The 20,548-nt window shown below is 35.8% G+C and overlaps 1 protein-coding gene across 1 annotated transcript; it reads left to right on the top strand.

Moving 5' to 3' along the window:
- The first annotated feature begins 3,209 nt into the window (after positions 1–3,209).
- Positions 3,210–17,795, top strand: LOC127877232 (uncharacterized). Its single transcript, XM_052422916.1, has 2 exons — positions 3,210–3,318; positions 16,686–17,795. The coding sequence occupies exons 1-2, from the start codon at positions 3,210–3,212 to the stop codon at positions 17,747–17,749; spliced, it is 1,173 nt and encodes a 390-aa protein (XP_052278876.1). The 3' UTR covers positions 17,750–17,795.
- The last annotated feature ends 2,753 nt before the right edge of the window (positions 17,796–20,548 follow it).

The following is a 20,548-nucleotide window of genomic DNA, read 5'->3' as shown; positions in this document are numbered from 1 at the left end:
AATGTCCCCTGCTATGATAAATATTGACAAAATGAAAAACCTTGACAATAATTCCGTGTCAAATTCTCATTGGATTATAGCAATCGTATTCATATAAGCATTGATAAGATAATATGCGAAAATTGGTCTTATATCATATACGGCCAGCGTAGCTCCATTCCGTAATGCGCATTCGGTATAAAGTCATGTCAGGTTTCGTGGTCGAATAGCATATATATATATATATATACGTACATCGGCCATCTTCATGTAGTCTCACATTTTTTAAGACGTCATCGTATTCTATGTTGCGTAAACTTCATTAACTAAGAGAATGTTTAGTTGATTTTTTATTCCACACGTAAAACACAGTTGCAGTATTCATTGTCTGGTGAATACAATTGTTCCTCTCAATATTTTAATCACATATGCTGTCGATTTGATTTCAATTCAAAAGAATAAGCCAGCGAACACTCAGAAAAAAAAACCTGAAAGCAGTGAAAATAATCCACCAAACTAGAATCAGATTCATTAAAATCATGCGAGAAATCGGTCGTCTGACCGTTTACATCTGAAATGGCCACCAGAAAAACTGTTCGAAACCGAAATTTAGGACAAATTATTTACCAATCTTATATTGTTGCTTAATTTATGATAAAGTATGCGATAATAAACGTAAAACAAGGACCGCTTGGTCAACAATTCACTTGTCGATCATAAACGTTTTTGTTTTAATATTTGGATAAAAACAACAAAACAATCAGTGATTTGATTCTGATTATTGTGAAATGAGAAATAATTATTACTCCAGCCGAAATAGTACACTTCATATACACTACATAATTGCTGTGGTAAACAAAAGTTCGATAACATAATAAATACCATGCGAAAATACAAAATAATGCAACATTTTGCATTGTATATCGTTCATATCTATGTATTTCTAATTAGTATGAGACCTAAATGTGCCCTTTACTGTGTACTGATGATGTGATTTTTATCAAGTGTAGTGTTTTGTTTGTGAGTGATGTGTATGTGAGTGTTTTATAGGTGTCTTCTGTGGAGTGGTTTGTTTGGGAGTGATATATATGTGAGTGTTATGTGGGTGTGTTCTGAGTCTTGTGGTGGTTATATATATATATATATATATATATATATATATATATATATATATATATATATATATATATATCTATATATATATATATATATATATATATATATATATATATATATATATATATATGGTTGTTTATATTTTGTGGTGAGTGATTGTTGTCCATTTGTCTGGAGCGGAAGAGGAGGATTTGTCAGTTGCTTACGTCCGTCGGTCAGTCGTGGTAGGCTTTATCTCGTCCCAGTTCCCAGAGCGCAGAACACCCCGCTCCCGCACCAGCGCATCCACGCAAAGCGGGCTTGCGCCCGCCCGCGCCTGCACACGGTCCCGCCCCGAGCCTCCAACCTCTGGAGCCTCCCGAGACTACGCACCTTCCTCTATCCTCTTGCTGCGCTCGACAACAGATCAGTAAAAAAAGCCGACCAAGGAGAATCGCAAAATCCAATCTACGGCCACCATCGTCCTTTCCAACACGCCCGCCAAACATCTAGACCATGCATCAAGCTGGGCTAAATCAATTTTACTTTTACGTTGTGATTGCTATTAAAATTAGGTGGTTAAAGTTCTAGGAAATGATGTACGAATGCCGTTGTTATATCATATATTGTATGATTTTACTTGTCATTATTATTATGTTGTAAAAAATCATGTTTTATTATGGCTATGTGTGGTTGATGTGCTCTCCGCCCCGAGAGAGGTGTTAGTGGGGGTTCGAGCAGGATACAGGAAAACGCCCCGATTCCAGAGGCGCCCCTGGTTCTTTTAAGTGCCCGGTGTATAGCACCGATACACTGCACCCCTTTTTAACGTCCCTCGCTGATGACATATTAGTACATGGTGGACCAAGATGACTATTTCATTGGGGATATACGGGGAGACAATTTCAGGATATATTCCTTCTTTGATGAAGCACTATTCGAGCATCGTTTTTGGCGTGAGCGTTAGCTCACACTAATGTTACAGACCATATTTTGCAAATCAGTATGTGCTTAGAAGCCTTAGGTACGGTATGGGAGATAACCACTGCCTATTGCAGCAGACGACAAATGCTATATAGAGCGTCTGCTAGAAAAGATAACCAGCACATTTGCCTGTTTACAGATTACCGCTGGTACACTGCAGAGGGTTTATATGACTAATAGTGTTTAACAGCTTGTAAGATGAGATTAGCAAGTCTAGTGTTTATCATTGAAATCTGTACATATTAAACGCTTTCAGGGAAAAAGGGGCTTAATGCATGCCAAATAAGATTAGCCTGTGCATACTGATTAGCCTGTGCAATGCGCACAAGCTAATCAAGGACGACATTTTACAATAGCGAACACCTACAGTGCCTTCAGCGCTTTGATTTCCCATTGTGGTCGTCAGGTTATTATGGTTTGGTGTTAGAGAGAGCGAGCACGTTAATGATTCTGATAATATGGTGACACAGGCAGCAGTCCTATGTATTCTTGTGTTTTGACCGGAGAGTAGCGTGGTCTGTGTCGGTGTTGGGCGCTCTGAGCGCGCAATCCGGTTACATAGGTACATTAGAATAAGAAGATACAATGGTTAGTGTACAAATGAGATGAAATCAGCTGCTCTCTTCGCTGCAATACAAAGAGAAACAAAATAAGATAATTACCTTCACCTCTCTTTTTTGGTCATCTTAGGTCGGTCGCGTCGGCAGAGTCATAGTTTCTTTATCCCAGCCGGCACGCTCCGACCAACATATTTTATTATTATGCATATGGCAAAAACGTGGTCATATAAGAATGGTACGCTATATACAATGTAGGGGTTACTCAAATGAGTTACTTACGTGCGCACTTATTGTGGCTTCCGGTAGTTCGTGGAAGTGAGTTGTCTGTGTGCATTCCCCTGATACGTCGTCGTCGGTTGCTGCGTGCTGGATGCAGCGGAAAAAAGACAGCACGGGGGAGGGGTCTCGCGGAACCCGGATACTGTTTACCCGATTGATTAATGGTTTTCAAGGGGGGTTTAAAATGCATCTTTATTGTTTTAAGCAATAGTGGTTACCGAGGCTGAGTAGCTGTTATATTTGAGAAAGCGTACCCTTCCGTCGTTATATCAAAGAGTGTTGTTGTTGTTTTACTGTGTTTTAGTATGCAGTATGGCTGCCCGTTCCCGTCCATGCCGTCCTCACAGGGCACAGACCAAGGGGCCCTATGGCGCTCGCCGCTGTGGCCCGTCGGCTATGTCCTGTGATGGGGTAACTATAGGTCGGTTGTCATATTATTGCTATGCACGGGTCGTGATAATACCGTTAGGTTCAGTCCGAGCAGGGCCAGCCCCATGACGCACGTCGGTGAGACCCGTTATCCGTGACCCGCCCGGGGAACATCTTATGGCTATAGTCCATGGATCGGATTCGGCGACAGGGAACATGCATATTATTATATGTTTGTTTTTTTACCTTAATTACCTAAATGTATATTTATCCTGGTAACTTATAAACTGAGGTTTGAGTTAGTCGCTATGATTGTAGATACGTTGTACTATATTTAGTAAGTTTTTGGAGTACGAGTGGCATGGACACGCGCTTTATTATCACTTAAGCAAGGAACGCGTTTTGTTTATATACGCATTTTTGATATTCCGATAGGCTTAAGGAAGGTAATTTATTCATGTAAAACGCGACATATTTTGGGATGCCCTTTATAACTTTTATTTAATTAATTAAATGTCGATATACAGCTAAATTTAAGATGAATTCCACCAGAAAAAAAAACGGAAAAAGATATATTGAGATTTTGATGTTTCATAGAATTCGAGTTCCCTTATAAATTTTCAATTGCAGGGAAGGTAATTATAAAATGTTAAAGTCTCCAAATTGGTTTTGTTTGTATATAATTACGTTTATTTTCAAGCGAATGGTGATTAAATTCACATGGATATTGGTACGGATATATGGTGTTCATATAATTTCTTAGAAGTGTGAGTGCATACACTATGCTTTTAGATCTAATTCACTCATCGTGGCGATCTCGCATCTCTGAGGCGTTGTGTAGGACCTATGTTTTATTTAATACTGTGATCGCAGGCATTTTCGTTTTTTTTGTAATATTGCTTAGGACACAGTATATATATATACGTTTATTTCCTCCACGGTAGGAGAGCAGAACATATATACAGCAAGCAATCAGAATAAAGTACAGTTTCACAGCATATTGTATATACATTGTTTATAGCAACCAGATAAAATATATTGAAGTAATAAATAGGTACATTTTAAGAATAAACATTCTGATAATTGAAGTATTGAATACTTACATAAAGAATATACATTTTGGCAATTAGCAATTAGCAATATCACCATAAAGTTACATAAGAAATAAACAGCGCGACAGCAATTGTCAACATATTGATAAAATTCAGTGACATGTATGAACGATTCGTTTTTACCCCTGACTATTCACTGAGGTTCTCTTGACGAAATCGAAATTCAAGAGTAAATTATCTAGTGAATAGTAGTGTACATAAGTGTAAGGTTAACCTCACCTGATCATGAGAGTAGCCGAATGGCGAGCGTGATATAATTGTAAGATACATACGCATCTTTCAAAAATCATTTCATGAGAAATGTAAAGATAGTGAAAATATGTAATTTAATACAGTTATAAAAGCTGAAAAGCAGCCATCGTGATAGAAAAGTTTGAGAATCGCTCATTTTCATTTTCTGAGCTGAGTTTCAGCAAAGATACAGTTTGCCGAAAGGCGCTCATTGACATAAATGCCGTAAATCGGAATATACCGATACTGTTAAAAACACGTTCCCACAGCCGCTTTCGCTGTGCGTCATTAGTGGTACAGAAACACATCAAATGTACAATTATATTATCAACGATAAGGTTGCACAGGCTTCACTTTTGAGAAAATGGGAGTGACGTCACTAATCCTATGCTATTCAAAATTGTTTGACAGGCAGTCAGAAGATTTGGATTTGCCCTGACTATATCCCACAGTGGCGAGCAATTGCCTGTGTCCGGTTTAATGAGAGCGACCATGGTCGGGCGACTATAGTTGTAACAGCGAATAATCGTCGTGCGACGATAGCCTTGTTTAATGGAGAGCGACGGTCGTCAATCGACCGCGCGTTGTTCGACATATTGTCGAGCGACCGCAGTCTACCCCTCACACCACGACTGCTCGTCGCTTGACGCTTTGTCGGCATTCAAAACCCGTGCAAAATGAACGCGGATAGTTTTGAGTTTAATCATGGCGGCCTCCATGCGACTTGTTCATCGAATGCGAATACATTTTCGAACAGAGCGAGTTTTTAGAGATAGGTTGAATCTATTAGACATGTACAATGATGATGAACTTTTCCGTCGATTTCGCTTACCAAGGAGAGAGCTATTGGAGCTCATAGATACCTTTGCTGTAGGTTTAGAATACGTTTCCGAAATTTATACAATATTGTATCATCAATATGCGTATTTCCCATCCAATACACGGATGTCTCGAGCAAAAAGGAAAGTAATACATATACAATAGTTTAGAAGAAATGCACTTAATAGATTTACCTAAATAACAATGGGATAAATATGTTTTATGATGCTTAACGTCGCGTCATTTATTTTTCTCCCGGCTTATAAAGAGTAGTATTAATACAAGAGAGTAGTGCAAACTGTTCACTGAAAGTTAAAGGTTAGTCCCACAGGAAGGCAATGCGCAAATAATTCCGGGTTTATGTGCACCAATATCGTTCAATAAACTGCGCATTAAGGGCAACTTTCTTTGGAACTTATCTTGGCCTATAATTCGCAAATTGTACACGTACGTTGAGATGAATTCAGTTGAAGGCGCTGATTTTACATTCAACGTGTCCCGTTGACGCGTTACTCTACATATGGTCCGTGCTCTGTAAAAAGGGGGTTTAATCCATGTGCGTAAAGTAGCGTCCAATATTAGCCTGTGTAGTCCGCACAGGCTAATCAGGGACGACACTGTATGCCTAAAATAGACTTGTGTTTAGGAGGCACTTTCTTTAAACGAACAAAATCATAAAATCGGAAAATATCGTCCCTTATTAGCCTGTGCGGACTGCATAGGCTAATCTGGGACGACACTTAACGCACATGCATTTAACCCACTTTTGACAGAGTACGGCTCATATATATGCTGAACTATATGGAATGAAAACATACATGTATATTGATAGCATTCTTTAAAAATTGTAAAAATACACCATGGTATAAAAAACGGCAATACTTATACCATACGCACAAATGATTTATACATGCAGTAAAGTGTAAAGTAAAATGGTGTCGATACTTAGTTACATGTGCACAACTTTAAAGGTTCTCCACCAATAGCTTCATCACTTCGTGTTTATATATAAGAAACAGTAACAATTTAATTTTGTAATAACAATATTGAATGAGTCATATAACCTACATCAATATTAATAATAAATAATGGCTTTTAGAAGAAAGAATTTGTGGTTACAACGAATGAAGGGAAAAACAGAAAAACATATCAACAAATAAAGGATAAGTATTTTCCCTCATGAATCATTACGTCATTTTTGTAGGTTGAGAAATAAAATGATATATTGATAAAGACATCAATAATAAAATTAAATCACAAAAATAATGCTACAAAACACTCGGATTACTAGATCAGTTTCGAGCCATCAATAACCAGACTAATATCTTAAATACAGACAAGATAATTGTAAGTAAACTTTTTTGTAATACTGACAGATGCTTCAAATATTCATTTGATTAATCTTCTAGTACCGACAATACAGATCAGATGTGAAATATATCCTGTATCAAAATACCGTTTACTTTAGACAAAACAGCATGGTATCTATAAAGCAAATCTCAGATATGTTGACAGTATTATAAAATATGCAGGAACGAACTACCCGAAATACAATTTTCTCGGCACCATGTACCTAGATTTATTTAGAAGAGTCCCATACATATTATTTGAGTATGTGTATCAAGTTGAAGTGAAATTTACAATGGAATATGAATAATTAACAAAACGATCATTGCCCAGATAAAGTGTCATAAGTTCAATCCTATAAAAGTGAAATATCAAACTTATTTAGATAGATTCTCATTAATATGAATTTTGCAGACGATAATGCAATGTATCAAACCTTTAAGTGCAATAAATATTGGGCAGATTTAGAAGCCAGATATAAAAGAACATTTAAACAAAAATGTCTCAGCAGTATGTCCATAATCATTAGTGAATTCCCTAGAGCTGATTGCAAACCCGTTATTTGGTTTTAAAGACTTCCGTAGACATCCAGACTCCACACTGCAGTTTTTGCACGCGTTTTCCTCGATCTACGAGCATTATTCATTCGATCCTTCCTTCCGTCCGATTTGCCGAGCGCACCAATTCATATTGGTATATGGTGAATATTCATATAAATGTACGGTCTTTAGTACCAACATCTTGAAACTGCGTTTGCAAGTATGTTTGAGGTTCTGCAATTTTGACACGCGAAAGGACATTGTCAAGAGACGCGTGAACCATAGTAGTAGATTTTATTTCATTGCGTCAGATTTTGTATTTGAACTTTGAACACTTAATGAATATTATTACAAACACACCTTTGACGAAGAATCCGCAAGCGAATTCTGTTTAAACAAATAATATCATATTACTTTTCGTGGTATGAGTTTTCGCACAATAAATAAAAAATGTTGATGGCGGAAGTGGCAAAATTTCTCCGTGAACGCGACAATTTGTCAGTTGGCGGCCGACAACCGTCGGTCGACCGCACAGTCGCGCGACTACAGTCGTGTTTTGTAGTTTTTTATTAAACCGGACCCTGGTCTAATCACATTTTCTAGAAGGTTGTACTGGTCACTGCACAAAAGTCGCTGAGCCATATCGATTTTCGTCTGCAAAATCACTGTTTTGTCTATTAACATTTTCCATGCAATCTTTGTTGGGAATAGTCCAGTTTCGATGTATTCATTGAGAAATTGAAGGAGACTGTATTTTCCAAGGAGCCTGTACACGTCTGCCATAAAACCTACACTTTGATTTTCCAGATTCATATATCTGAGTAACCTGTTGTGAAATACATCTTTCATCAGGTACTTTGGCGATAATTTGCATAGCTGGCCTAGGAATTTTAACTTCGAGCAGTCCATGTATGTTACAATCGGTGATGCATTTGAAATACACATACAGTAGTCTGTAGAGATACTTTTGTGCAAACCCTGCATGTGTTTTATACAGAATCTATGTGCAGAAACTAACCGAGCTACATCACTTGCTGCACAGTAATTCCAGAGTTCACAACCGTACATTGCCTTCGGAAGGACGGCTGTCGTATATATCGTCATCAATGTTTTTGCACTAACATTTTCGCTGCTAATACCAGTACCACATATGTTGAAATATGTCCCACGTAGTTTTACACTTGCTTCCTTGATAGATCCCTTCGTTGCCAGCGCACTGTCGCAGATAATCCCAAGATGCGTGTATTTTTCTGCGATAGGAATCGGGTCAGGACCCAGTTTGAATGAATGTTGGTGTTTATGTCCCTGATCATTAAAGACATCAACAGCGCATTTACTAGGGTTGTACAAGAATCTCCATTTTTTCGAGTATTCGTAACAAATGTTTAGCATATTGTCAAGTCCATGCTTTAAAAAAGACACAAGCACCATATCGTCGGCGAATGTCGGGACACAAATTTAGATCGTAGAGACACACACACTTTTTACTATTCATAAGTTCCGTTATAAGTCCGTCGATGTACACAAGGTACAAAAGCGGCGAGCTCATACCGCCCTGTCGAGTACCCTGGAGTACCGGAAGTTCACATGAGTGCAATCCTTGGAAGCGTACTCGACTTTTTGTGTTACAGTACATATCTCTGAAAGCTGCCAGCGTGTTGTTATCGACCGATGGCGCTTATGGGTCATTATTTAACGCTAGCAATTTGTGGAACAGGCCCTCGTGCCAAACTCGGTCGAAAGCTTGTCGAGCGTCCAGGTATCATAAACAGACTGAGGATGAGTTTTCTTGAGCGTAGTGTAAGCATTCGCGGAGCGCAAAACTCGTCATTATGCAGCCCAGCTGGTCTTGAAAGCCCCCTTGCAGTCTGTTTAATTGATTCAGTATATTATTCTTACAGCGGTCTAAAAGTGTCATTTCATAGAGCTTTAATAAACTTGATGTTAATGTTATTGCCCTGTAATTATTTGGTTCATCTTTTCTTTTGTTACCTCCCTTTTGTAAGGTGATTATTTCTCCTTCCTTCATTTTATCGGGAATATGCCCGCTTTGCAACATCTGTGAATACATGGGAGACAATGGCTCCGCTAGAATAATGGCACCGAATAACAAGTGTTCGTGCATAATCCTATCGGGCCCACAAGCTTTACCTTTTACCAACGTTCGTATGCAGGACAAAAACTGATGTTGGGTGTACAAATGCTGTGGAGTCAAGGACCATATTTTTATATTTTATCGAAGTGAGCTGATTTATGTTTCTAGCGGTATTCAATTTCGGGTAATAGTTTCGCGCTTTAAGACGGCGGTTCTCGGTTAGGAGTTAGGTGTGGAATGTTCCTATTTGTTCATTTGCCAAGTGCTTAAAGGCGATTTATCGCACTTTATTAGTCGGCGTTTCAGGAGAATGGGTAATAAATGCAAATCAGTTGTTGTTTTTGTTTATTATCGCGTGCACCGGGATTGTCTCCCATATGGCCATCGCCCCCAGAAAGACTGTTAGTTGGTTACGGGGGATAGTGCAAGATACAGGATACACCCCGTTCCAGAGGTGACCCTGGGTCTTTTAGTGCCCGGTGTATAGCACCTAGTACACTGCACCTCGGTTTAACGTCTCATGCGAAAGACGAGTTAGTAGGTTAGGTGCAGCGGGGGATCGAACCAGCGATCTCTGGATTGTGAAGCCAGTGTGATACCACTAGAGCACGGATCCGCTACAATGCAAATCAGTATGTGCTTAGAAGCCTTAAGTACGGCAAGAACCACAGCTCACTCTGTTAGGAACGATTACCGCTGCCTGTCTGCAGCAGACAACAATTGATTCTGCTCTAGCAGTGAATGTACATACCAGCTAGTAAAACGACATTGGCCAGTCTAGTGTTTATCATTGAAATCTGTACATATTAGCTGCTTTCATGGAAAACGGGACTTAATGCACGCCAAATAAGATTAGCCTGTGCACACTAATTAGCATATACAATGCGCACAAGCTAATCAAGGACGACAACAGCGAACAACTTCAGTGCCGTCAGCGCTTTGATTTATAATATACATTCTGTCCTATGTTATATGGCGTATAGCTGCTAATATATGTGTGTATAAAATATGTTAACCGTCTTTGTTTTTTATATAAATGTAATCATACTAAAACTCTACGAATTGAGGATTTACATGGTTTTATGAGCTGTAAAAGATTATTACAAACAACAATTATTATCTTTTTTTAATGCAGACACTTTAAAAGACTGTTAGTGCAGACCCAGGATCCTGCGATTAATCAAACGGAAAGGTACTTATGGTACTTAAGCTATGTTGATGAAACTCGGACATTGTCTTCAATAAATACTGTTTTTGAGAGAGGTAAAACTTACAAATGTTTTTGTTAGCCAATTGACATGTATCGTGGTATTTTGAAATTATTTTTAAATAACTCGGCTAAGCATTGGTTTCGGTAGAAAGATACTGCAACAATTTCGCTAAATTTGAAAACATTTCAACACTCCGCATTATGATGTTTTGATTCCATTTTTCACATTTATACCAAGTGAGTTTTCATTTGACTGCCTTGCGGATACAGATCCATTAGCATGTGCTTTTGTATTATAATAACAATTAATGAGTTTATAAACTACTTACAGTATCGTTATTTTCATCAACATCATCGTTTTCATCGTTATCATCATCATCATCATCATCATCATCATCATCATCATCAACATCATCATCACCATCATCATTATCATCATCATCATCATTATCATCATTATCATCATCATCATCATCATCATCATCATCATCATCATCATCATCATCATCATCATCATCATCATCATCATCATCATCATCATCATCATCATCATCATCATCATCAACATCATCAACATCATCATCATCATCATCATCATCATCATCATCATCATCATCATCATCATCATCATCATCATCATCATCATCATCATCATCATCATCATCATCAACATCATCATCATCATCATCATCATCATCATCATCGTCACTATCATCATCGTCATCGTCATCGCCATCATCATCATCATCATCATCATCATCATCATCATCATCATCATCATCATCATCATCGTCGTCCTCGTCCTCGTCCTGCTCCTCCGCTTCCACCTCATCATCAGCAGCAGCAGCAGCATCGTCACTATCATCAACAACATCGTTATGGTCGTCATCGTCGTGATCATCATCATCATCATCATCAGTGTCATCATCATCATCGTCATTGTCATCGTCGTCGTCCATCTCCTCGTCGTCGTCATCGTCATCATCGTCGTCATCGTCATCATCTTGTCATCATGAACAATTTCAACAACCGTTAAACCTATCGCTCAGCTCATTTTTGCAGTGAACTCGGATGATAATGAATTATATCAAATCTTATTGATTTATAGATTTTGCTGCTTAATGTATTAATAACTAAAAATAATGTTGATAATATTGAAAATAAATGGTTTCAATTTTATTTATCCGTCTAAGATGCATTATTTGACCGATTCAATTTGTCTCTTTAAGTATTCATTATACATTCAATACAAAAAAGCGTTACGAGTTACTATGGAAACTATAATCGCATTTCGATAAAAATGGTGTCTGTAATAGGGCCTGTTTAATTTCCACACTTTATTGCAATTCGTAAAAATATTGATAAGGGTACCGGTATATGTACTCTAGACACAATCTGTTATCCAAACAATCCTTGTAATCATAAACAAATAAATAATGAAATATAAATAAAATTAAATGATAAAAAATGGTATTTTCCTTTTTTGCTGTTGCTAGTTATCAACAGAGCAGCAAAACTTTTATATATAAATTATATTCAATTCAAAGCACGCTTAAAGATTTGAAGTTTATCTAAATCTATAAGCGCAAACATATTTATGTTTGTTAATACAAAGCTGTAGCAGATTTTTGATTGCGCTTGAATAGATGTGATTGTTGTTGTTGCATTAATAGTATCATTAGTTTGTATTTCCATATTAGGTATTCCAGTCTCACAATATATTGCTATACCATATATTTTGTTTTTAATCAGAAGACTTATAATTGGCATTGCAATATTTCAATAACGAGTAATCAACACAATTGACTTTATGTATTTTTTAATTGTTTATCCATATTATCATTTATACTTTAGGGAAAAATAAGCTGTGTCATTTTTTATTTTTTATATTACTTATGGTTCAGACAACTCTGCTTTTACTATATGCCGTAATTATAATAAGTTTCCGGTCACTTAAAGATATTGTTTTTCGTGTTGGAAAATTTAAATACGAAAGTGTGTTATGTTCGTTTGTCAATTATTTAATTGAAGTGGAAATAATACATCAATGTACAGAATTTTATTGTGCTGTACCCTTCGTCCTGTGCTTTAAAAATACAACTTAACATCTTTGCAATCACCTGAAATAATATATAAAAAGTAAACACAATAAACGTTTGGCTTTCTTAATACGATATCATTTCAATCGCTGTTGGAAGGAACCATTGCTTATAGACCAGTTGACAAGTGACGTCACGCGCACCTGCAAATATAAGACTCCGCCCACTGGTTGGCAAAAAGAGGTGAAATTCATATAATAGAAGGTTGAAATAATCATCGTTTTTATTGATAATCATGCACTGTATCAAATATAATTTTACTAACTATGTCTAAATAAAACAAAAGCATGCAAGGAAATGCATTTGTTGAACGATTATATTGTTTTTATTATTTGTTTTTTACTATAAACGAACTCGGGAGTGGAACACAATATACGAGCTCGGTATGTCGTTACCATACAAATCTCTTTTTGGCACATCTTCGAGACCATTTTTTAGATAAAACATTCTCAGATATTGAAATTCTTTCAGAATAAATCAAATTTAATGAACACAAATAAGGATGTAAACAAACAGCAAATAGATCGACTTTGTGTACGCAACATAAAGTAACTTATTAGAACATTTATGCCTGTAAAAACTTACCTTGTTACACATTAAATGATTTTTCTTGATAAATGTAATTGTTTTTATATAATTATTCACACCAATTTTGACACTCTTTGTTTTAGCGTTTTTAACCCGGTGTTTTACTGCACCTCTGTTTATCATAAACCGATTCTTCTTCTTCTTTTATAATAATGGCTATGTTCAATACTGATACATTACGGCCATGCGTGGGGGATTAAAAAGAAATAGATTGATAGGGTTCCCGAGTTACTCAATCCACTCAGGAAAATCCTATCAACAGTGATGAAAAAGGTGCAAAACCTAACACCTTAAGCCCTTAAGACCTTAATAAATAAATATACAACTGTGCATGTGGTGAGAATATTAGTCAAGTTAAAAACAGGATAAAAGCAGAATCATGTGATCTAAGGAAGGAACACTGATGTAGACAGCACTGATTTAAATCCAGGGATCGTATTAGCGCTGACTACATAAGATGGAAGTGTGTTCCATTGTACAACTGTTCTTGGAATGAAAGAAAATGTGTGATAATCAGCTGTACTTGGTGGTATTTGGTATGCCATGTGATGGTGATGGCGTGAGTGTCTAATGTAGTGAGATAGTGAAGGGGATTGACATCAACATGATTATATACTATTTTATAGAACAAAATGAGTTTAGTTTGTTGTCTTCTTGATTGCAAGGTATTCCAATTCAAATCCTTAATTATATTTGTGACCGTGCCCGGCGTCTTGCTGTAATTATTCGTTACAAATCTGGCAGCTTGACGCTGAACATTTTCAATTTTATCAATATCTGTCTGATGGTAAGGGTCCCACACACTAGAGCAATATTCCAAGTATGGTCTAACAATGCTGTTATATGCCGCTGCCTTAGTTTCCATTTAAGAAGAATGAATGTTTCGTTTTAAGAATCCTAAGCTCTGTCTTGCTTTTCTACTAATTTTATTTACGTGAGGTGACAAGTTTAAATTTGAGCTTACTTCAACGCCAAGATACGTGGCTTGGTTTACAACAGATAGAGGTTGAGTGTGAAGAATGTAGGCTGTTTTTTAATGGTTTACGATTTCTCGTTACATGCATGATATGACATTTTTCTATGTTAAAAGACATCTTCCATTTCGATTAACGATTATCTCGTTATGATCGGATACTGTCCAAACAATTACAAAGAACACGTGGTGTCATAAACCACATGTGGTATACAAGTGTCTGGTCCTTAAACAAAATGTATGATACCGCCATGTCATCTCTTGGCATAGTGAGCAATCATCTAAGCAAAATTGTAAAGCCAAAATTCGAAACAGTTGCTTCAATGAAGTATTTTAACATATATAAAAAATGAAGATATTTGTCCGAAATGGATTAACAGGAACTAGTGTATATATTAGCCAGTTTAATCATAATAATACAGTGTTTAATAACTATAAATTAAAAATATTGTGCAATTTCACTGCTACACAATTAACGTTTTTAACGAGTACCGGCAAATGTAAACTCGGCTATTACGTGTTATGATTGTACATTACTGTAGTGTACGAAACGACATCATGAAAAAACAAGAAAACAACAAAAGGGTAAAAAATACTTGCGTAAAATAAATTAATATATAGATTTATTTATCATAAAATGCTAGATTGTCACTCCTTATCACCAGTAAAGAGAGTGCACGCAAAGACAGTTCAATTTGCATAATATGCAGTTCTTGTTTTTCATATGTATGCTAAACGTTATGATATTGTCATTCGATGGAAACGAAACGATAGTTCATTCAATGGAAAATAAAATAACTACAATGTTTACAAATTGTAATGTATTCCGCTTTTTGGGCTTTGTTTTATAATTGATTAAATGCACCTCTTACACTTTCGTTCGCTTTATATGAACAATAACAATATCTACATCCTTTAATTATAACCAAATTAATGTATGTGTTATTATCTTTGAAATATAATTTATCAAAATCTTACTATCACAAAGAATACGAAAGAATATTTGTTGTTTTGTTTTGTGGGATTGCCAGGTTTTAGTCTTCTGACCACGTTTACTCTGCTGTTATAAACTAATTCGTATTTTTATACAGAGGTAATTATATTTATGAATATACATTTATTGGTACTAAATGTTATATTTTTGCAATATTATTTAAGAGTTTTAATGTTTATTTCGGATTTTTGTATCGTTTTATTGACTAAACAAAAGGCATGTATACATGTTTTACGTTACTGTAACCAAAGACCTATAGATAATACAGATTGGAAACTTCGCGCCTTATCGGGCTATCTCTCGGCGGGGTCACGTGGTCGAGAAACTGATAAGAACACTTGGGATCAGCAGACGATTTATTCCATGAATCAATCGGAGTAGTCCGGAGATAGCCGGTGTATCACGATTGCGATAAGATAGCGACGCGTCAGTAGCAACGGCTACGATTATCGAGCAAAGTTATGCGAAAATGAATTGTTTGAACATTTACATCAGTGAATTCACGCTGGACTGTCTGTTTACTGTCACATTCAAAGTTTATTTCAGGATTCACATTTTCACTGCTTTCATGTTTTGTCTTTTTTAAATAATGGTATTTATGACGCCGACCAGAAACACCTGCTCTCTTCTTTTTTTTGGCATTTTGATCTGGAAAAAGAAATACTGAATTATTCATAATGCTTTCAAGATTGATTAATTAACATCACTCTTTCGATTAACGGACACGGTCTATTAACCCTTTCCCACTCAGAAGCAAAGTGAAAATGGCTATGTGCTTAACCCTTTGAATGCTGGGAAATTTGTCGTCTGCTAAAATGTTGTCTGCTAAATTTCTAAAATTAGCATTTTCTTCGATTTTTTTTCAAAGAATACTATCAGAATAGCAAACAGTTTGGATCCTGATGAGACGCCACGTTCTGTGGCGTCTCATCTGGAGTTTGGATCCTGATGAGACGCCACGTTCTGTGGCGTCTCATCTGGATCCAAACTGTTTGCACAGGCCTTCAAAATTCGGTTCTCGCACTGAAAGGGTTAACCCGTTCCCACTCAGATTAAAAAACATGATGGGATTTTGTGATTCTAAAAAACGACTTTCTGAAACGCTATGAAAAGTTCCTTATGGTAACATATTTACGCTGAATTCAGGTCAATTGCACATGCACGATTTTGTAATCTGATAAACATCAACGTATGAGGCGATATCGATTTTAGCTGACTTACTAACACATCATTGTCAATTACCTGTGAAATAATGAAATGTCAGTTGTCAGTTGTCAGTTGTCAATACACTGTGTAACATTTTCAGGAAATTTTGTTGGAATTTAATTGATTAATAAAAGAAATATAAGTGAATTTAGAAGATAGTTAGAAGATTTGCTCAGTATAATATATCTTGTATTTTGTATTTTCAGCTTGTGAGCACAAAAAAGGGGCTGCAAAAAACAAGAAAGAGGCTGCTTACATGTATCAGAAGAAAACAACAAATGCACCAACCAGCATAAACGAAGACGTGAAGAAAGTCTTCCAACAAGCTTACACCAATAGTCTGAGAACAATTATCAGCAGTCCAATCTACAACATTTTTGGAGAGTCTGACCAGTGTAAGGTAGCCAAGTGTTGTGTAGACAATGAAATTGTAAGGAAAAAGTTTGAGGACCTAATGTTGGAGGTGTTCAATGGAAGTAGTGGTGCATCAACTTCAGAAAGAGAAACCATCTTCAGAAAACTACATGAAAAAAGGTTGAGCTCTGCAGTGATTGAAGACCTCATAAGAACTATAAACAATGAAACAACTAAACATTCTGAGGAGGCGGTGAACAATTTCATTCAAGATTTTGTTCTTGAACTTGTTGGGGAAATATTTAAGAGTTTTGTGGAATTGGGCGCGCAATCATCCAAAAACACTAGTGAAGTAATCAGTGAAAATGACTCGAAAGTGCTTTTCTATATATCTGGATATTTAATCAGTACTCTTCTGAAGAGGTATAGCAAGGTAAAAAATCCAACTGAAAGAGAACATAAGAAAGATGTTATGAAGAGTTTAGTGAACAAATCCTCAGAGAAAACATTCACGGAAAAGTACAGCACAATGATAGACTACAAGAACTGTGGTGGCTTGAAAAAACCAAGTGACAATTTCTTTTTCATGATACGCGAGTTTGAAAATGTAGTGCGAAAATCAGTGGACCATGAAAGCATTCATTCGAAGTCTTTCTTAAAAGATGAATTACGTGAAGAAATTCTTGACTCATTTATGGTAAAGCACAATAGCTGTGATCTGTTTGAACTTGTGGAAGATGATAATGAAAGAGAGAGCTTTCTTGAAGATTGCATTAACCTATTTCTTTCTGTAAGAGGTTTTGCAATTACAAAACTAATAAATAAGAAAACTGAGAAAAGTGCAAAAAATGAAAAGAAAACATCCGCCAGCCTGAGAGATGCTTTAAAGTCACTGAATACCGGTAATTTGAAATAAACTGGGACTATAGGTCTGTACCAGAAGTTTAACATCAGGCCTATCAGTATGGTAATATTGAAACTAATAACGTCGTGTGCTCTGCTATTGCTTACGCTTTTAACAATGACAATTGTGGTTTTTATAGTCATCTCACAGCTTTTGTTTGTGTTTTAATAGTAAGCTCACAGCTATCTGTTAAAATATGTTTGTATATTAACTTGCATGTGTAACATTGACAGGAAAACTGGTAATACTAATAAAATAAGATATTAAATGAGAATTTAAACCCATACATTGTACTTTCATCTAGTTCTTTTATTCATACCAAGATAAACATATTACTCAGAATAAAAATCTTATTTCTTCAATTTGAGGTGAAAAATGACAAAGTTTTTAACAATGAACCAAAGGACGTTTGACAACATGTGTGTATAATAGGGTAAAAGAGCTTACAGTTGTACCATCTTTGTACAAGGCCAAAATCCTTTAAAATGAACATTATCCTCCAGTTTAGTTAATTCATACCTAGATTAACATATCACCAAGCATAAAAATCTGACTTAATCTATTTGGGATGAAAAATGAAAAAGTTTATCAAAAAGAACAAAAACACGTTTGACAGCTATCTTGTACAACAGAAGAAAAGAGCTTAAAATTGTACCAACATTGTATAAGGCCAAATCCTTTAAATTGAATATTTTCTTCTAGTTTGTTTCGATCTATACTTAGATTAACATATTGCCTAGCATAAAAATCTTACTTCAACGATATGGGATGAGAAATAGAAACGTTTTCACAAAGAAACAAACCACTTTGGCGACAGGTGTGAAAAATTATTGAATGAAATAACAGTATAAAATTGTACAAATTGTACAAAGGCAAAATCCTTTAAAATGACTTATTTTCGTCTGCTTTTTATTAATCATACCTAGAATTACATATCACCAAGCATAACAATCTGACTTAATCGATTTGGGACGAAAAATGAAAAAGTTTATCAATAAGAACAAAAACACGTTTGACAGCAATCTTGTACAACAGAAGAAAAGAGCTTAAAATTGTACCAACATTGTATAAGGCCAAATCCTTTAAATTGAATATTTTCTTGTAGTTTGTTTAAATCTATACTTAGATTAACATCTTGCCTAGCATACAAATCTTACTTCAAAGATATGGAATGAGAAATAAAATAGAAAAGTGTTTCAACAAAATACAAACCACTTGATTGAATGAAATAAAAGTATAAATAGTACAAATTGTACAAAGGCAAAATCCTTTAAAATACCTCATTTTCGTCTACTTTTTATAAATCATACATAGATTAACAGCTCACCTAGCATAAAAATCTTACGTTATCAATATGTGATGCTTAATGAAGAAGTTTATAGAAAAATGCTTCGGGCCTTTCAATTTTTCAAAAATTATCGAAAATGAACGAATCCAGTGTTCTCTTTCAAATTCCGATAAATTAATAATTAATTAGAATAATAACTACCAAAATCTGGAGAATTATCAAGACAGAAAATGAATACTTATTTTTAATCACACAAAAAATATTCAATATGTCTTTTTTCGGAGACCGACTTTGCTCACTACGTAAAGTTCGTAACGTTGCGCTTTCAGGCATTCATTGCTCTGCAAACTGACAACCGAGCGCTAAAAACACTAATTAACACATTAAAATTGTTAATAACAATATCAAAATAATATAAACTTACCAGATCATGCTCAGAATACCCTACGACATCAAATATTAACGACTAATTACGAAGAATAATTGTTTGCTTTATAAGAAAATGGCCGACAGCAGCTGGAACAGGGAAGAATCTACAGGTACACCGGCATCTCCAAAATCAATGTCACGTGACCCGCGTCCGCCGATATATATTATCGCATATCGCTATAGCGGAGACGAGAGATTCCAATCTGTGTTATCTATAGGTCTTTGCTGTAACCAGTGTTTTTGCCAACCAGTCAGTGCGCTTGCGCGGAAAATCCCGAATGTAAACAATAACATTCAACTGGTCTAGAGGTTTACTAGGTCCAAGTACGCAAATATAATGGTCGATTGCCCTTAGGCATGATTCTGTTTTATTATTTTAATCCGGTTGTAAAAATGCATGGTCGAAGGATCATCAGATAAGCAAAACAGGGCCAAAATCTGATAAAATAGCGCTGTTTAACTGACTGTACGAAAATCCGTATGTCCGAAAATTAAGAATCATGAAAAATAAATATTGTTGCTTAAAAAGGAGATGTAAGAAAATTTAGAATGTTAGAGAAAATACGGTGGTTTTATGGTGTTTAATACACACATAAGCAACATACATGAACGTGCAAACTTGTACATAACATTGCAATATCGTGCAATAATTATCAGTTTTAAGGGGACATTAGCCCCTTCAAATAAGTGCAGGCTAGGACATCCCCCCCCCCCCGATGTTTTAAAACGTTTATACCTTTCTTCACGTAAACCGAACATCTAATTTACCGAGTGTGTTAGATTTAAGCAGGATAATTGTTTTCAATTTATCAATTCACGCGTTCCTCTTAATTGGGTCGTAATCGCGATAAACACCTTTTGTTTAGCGGTGATAATTAAAAAAATTGTTGTTATGAAATATATGACTAAGTCAATTCTATTTAACAGGCAATTAATTTGAATTTTCATTGTTTTAGTATTGAGTCTCCAATTAATGTAAAGCTGTTGATGATGAACAAAAAAATCTTTCCGAACATATCAATCGATAAGAAATATCAACACCCAAAGACATTATCTCAAGCGTGATTTTCAAAAGATTTTATATGAATGTACAC

This window comes from Dreissena polymorpha, chromosome 4 (genome assembly GCF_020536995.1).
Source record: "Dreissena polymorpha isolate Duluth1 chromosome 4, UMN_Dpol_1.0, whole genome shotgun sequence".
NCBI classification, from domain to species: domain Eukaryota; kingdom Metazoa; phylum Mollusca; class Bivalvia; order Myida; family Dreissenidae; genus Dreissena; species Dreissena polymorpha.
The sequence above is the reverse complement of the archived record's forward strand: the minus strand, read 5'-3'. Positions and strand labels throughout refer to the sequence as shown.